General features: G+C 37.9%; 1 protein-coding gene across 1 annotated transcript; it reads left to right on the top strand.

The window, feature by feature from the left end:
• Nucleotides 1-364: 364 nt before the first annotated feature.
• On the top strand, nt 365-1348 carry LOC134496434 (olfactory receptor 11A1-like). Its single transcript, XM_063302160.1, has one exon. It carries the CDS (start codon nt 365-367, stop codon nt 1346-1348), a length of 984 nt encoding a protein of 327 aa, XP_063158230.1.
• Nucleotides 1349-1724: the final 376 nt, after the last annotated feature.

Below are 1724 nucleotides of genomic sequence, written 5' to 3'. Positions count from 1 at the left end.
TTTTCCCAGAGCAATGGTTAATTAAATTAACAGTATAAATTATGATATGAAATTTGGAGATATGAAAGAGTCAGGATAAAGCCATTTTGCTTTCAGGGAGTACCTGGGTGGTAGATGAAACCAGGAAGTAAACAAATATTTCAGAAGAAGAGAATGACAAGCTACTTCTGTATTACAATGAAATGAATTGCCTGGTTATGCCTACTTAGTCACCAGGAATCTAACTTGACTCAGCAATGTCTTTACTTTTTAATCTCTGATTATGCAGAATGAAAGAATGCATTGACATTGGTCGTTGTTTCATACTATAATATCACATTGCTAATCTACCTTATTAGACTCAAGAGAAAAGAAAGAGATATGAATGGATGAGCAACAAAGAGAAAACCAAACTCATGTCACTCTATTCATCCTCCTGGGATTCCAAAATCTGAAGCATCTGTGGATCCTTCTGTTTCTGGCATTCCTCTTTATCTATATTTTCACAATGGCAGGGAACCTTCTCGTTGTTGTTGTTGTTGTGACTGACCAGCATCTTCACACACCCATGTACTTCTTCCTTTGTAACTTGTCATGCTTGGAGATCTGCTACAGCTCAACTCTCAGTCCCGTACTGTTGACTACACTCCTGATGGATGGAAAGGCCATTTCTTTCAGAAACTGTTTCCTGCAATTATTTTTTTTCGGCTATTGTTTGGGGACAGAATGTTATTTGCTATCTGTGATGTCTTATGACAGGTACTTAGCCATATGTCAACCACTGCATTATGCAACAGTTATGAATACCAGGAAATGTATCCAGCTAGCAGCTGTATCCTGGACAAATGGCTTCATAGGCATTTCTGTAATAATGGCTACAATGCTGCAATTAAGATACTGTGGCCCTAATGAAATTGATCATTACTTTTGTGATTCTGTGCCACTTAAAGAACTTTCTTGCAGTGAAACAGGTTTGGTGGAACATGTTAATTTAATCTTGCTATTTATTTATACTATGCCTCCATTTCTAATAACCTTGGCATCCTATATATATATTATAAAGGCCATCCTAAGAATCCCATCCACTGCTGGAAGGCAAAAGGCCTTCTCAACATGTTCTTCTCACCTCATTGTTGTTTCCATTTATTATGGCTCTTTAATGACTGTGTATCTTTTGCCACCATCCTCTTCAATGAACAAAATTTGTTCTCTTTTGTACACAATTCTTCCACCATTGGTTAACCCTCTCATATATAGCCTGAGAAACAAAGATGTGAAGAGGTCTTTGAGAAGGATAAAACATAAGGTAGAAATTTTCAGTATATTCCACAATATGGTGATAGACCTGGTTAATGTTAAAAACAAATGAAAGGAAGGAAGGTTATAGAACTGGGGAGAGGGAAAGAGAGAGACACACAGAGATGCAGAGGGGGGGAGAGAGAGAGAGAGAGGGAGGGAGGAAGAATCCTCTTTTTAGGTGAATAATAATGTGTTTTAGAAAAAAAAATCCACTTTTTTGGGGGATAGGAAATTTTAAGATCTACTCATGCAGGTACACACAACCATGAAAAACTTATCTTAGGACTTACAGTACACTCTTTGAGCATTTTCCACCTCAAAATGTGAGACAAGGCCAACCGTTTTCAGAAACTATAGTCAGAATTGGCTTTGAGGTCTGATGATGGGATTAGAATGTCAGGTTGCTCACCTTGCTCTGGTCTTGCCCTTCATGGAAGAACTGGAAA

Source organism: Candoia aspera, chromosome 4, assembly GCF_035149785.1.
Source record: "Candoia aspera isolate rCanAsp1 chromosome 4, rCanAsp1.hap2, whole genome shotgun sequence".
Taxonomy (NCBI): Eukaryota; Metazoa; Chordata; class Lepidosauria; order Squamata; family Boidae; genus Candoia; species Candoia aspera.
Note: the sequence above shows the minus strand (reverse complement) of the source record. Positions and strands in the feature narration are given on the sequence as shown.

What these genes read in the sequence shown, in the direction of transcription:
- LOC134496434 (XM_063302160.1), top strand. Translation starts at nt 365, where the DNA reads ATGGATGAGCAACAAAGAGAAAACCAAACTCATGTCACTCTATTCATC.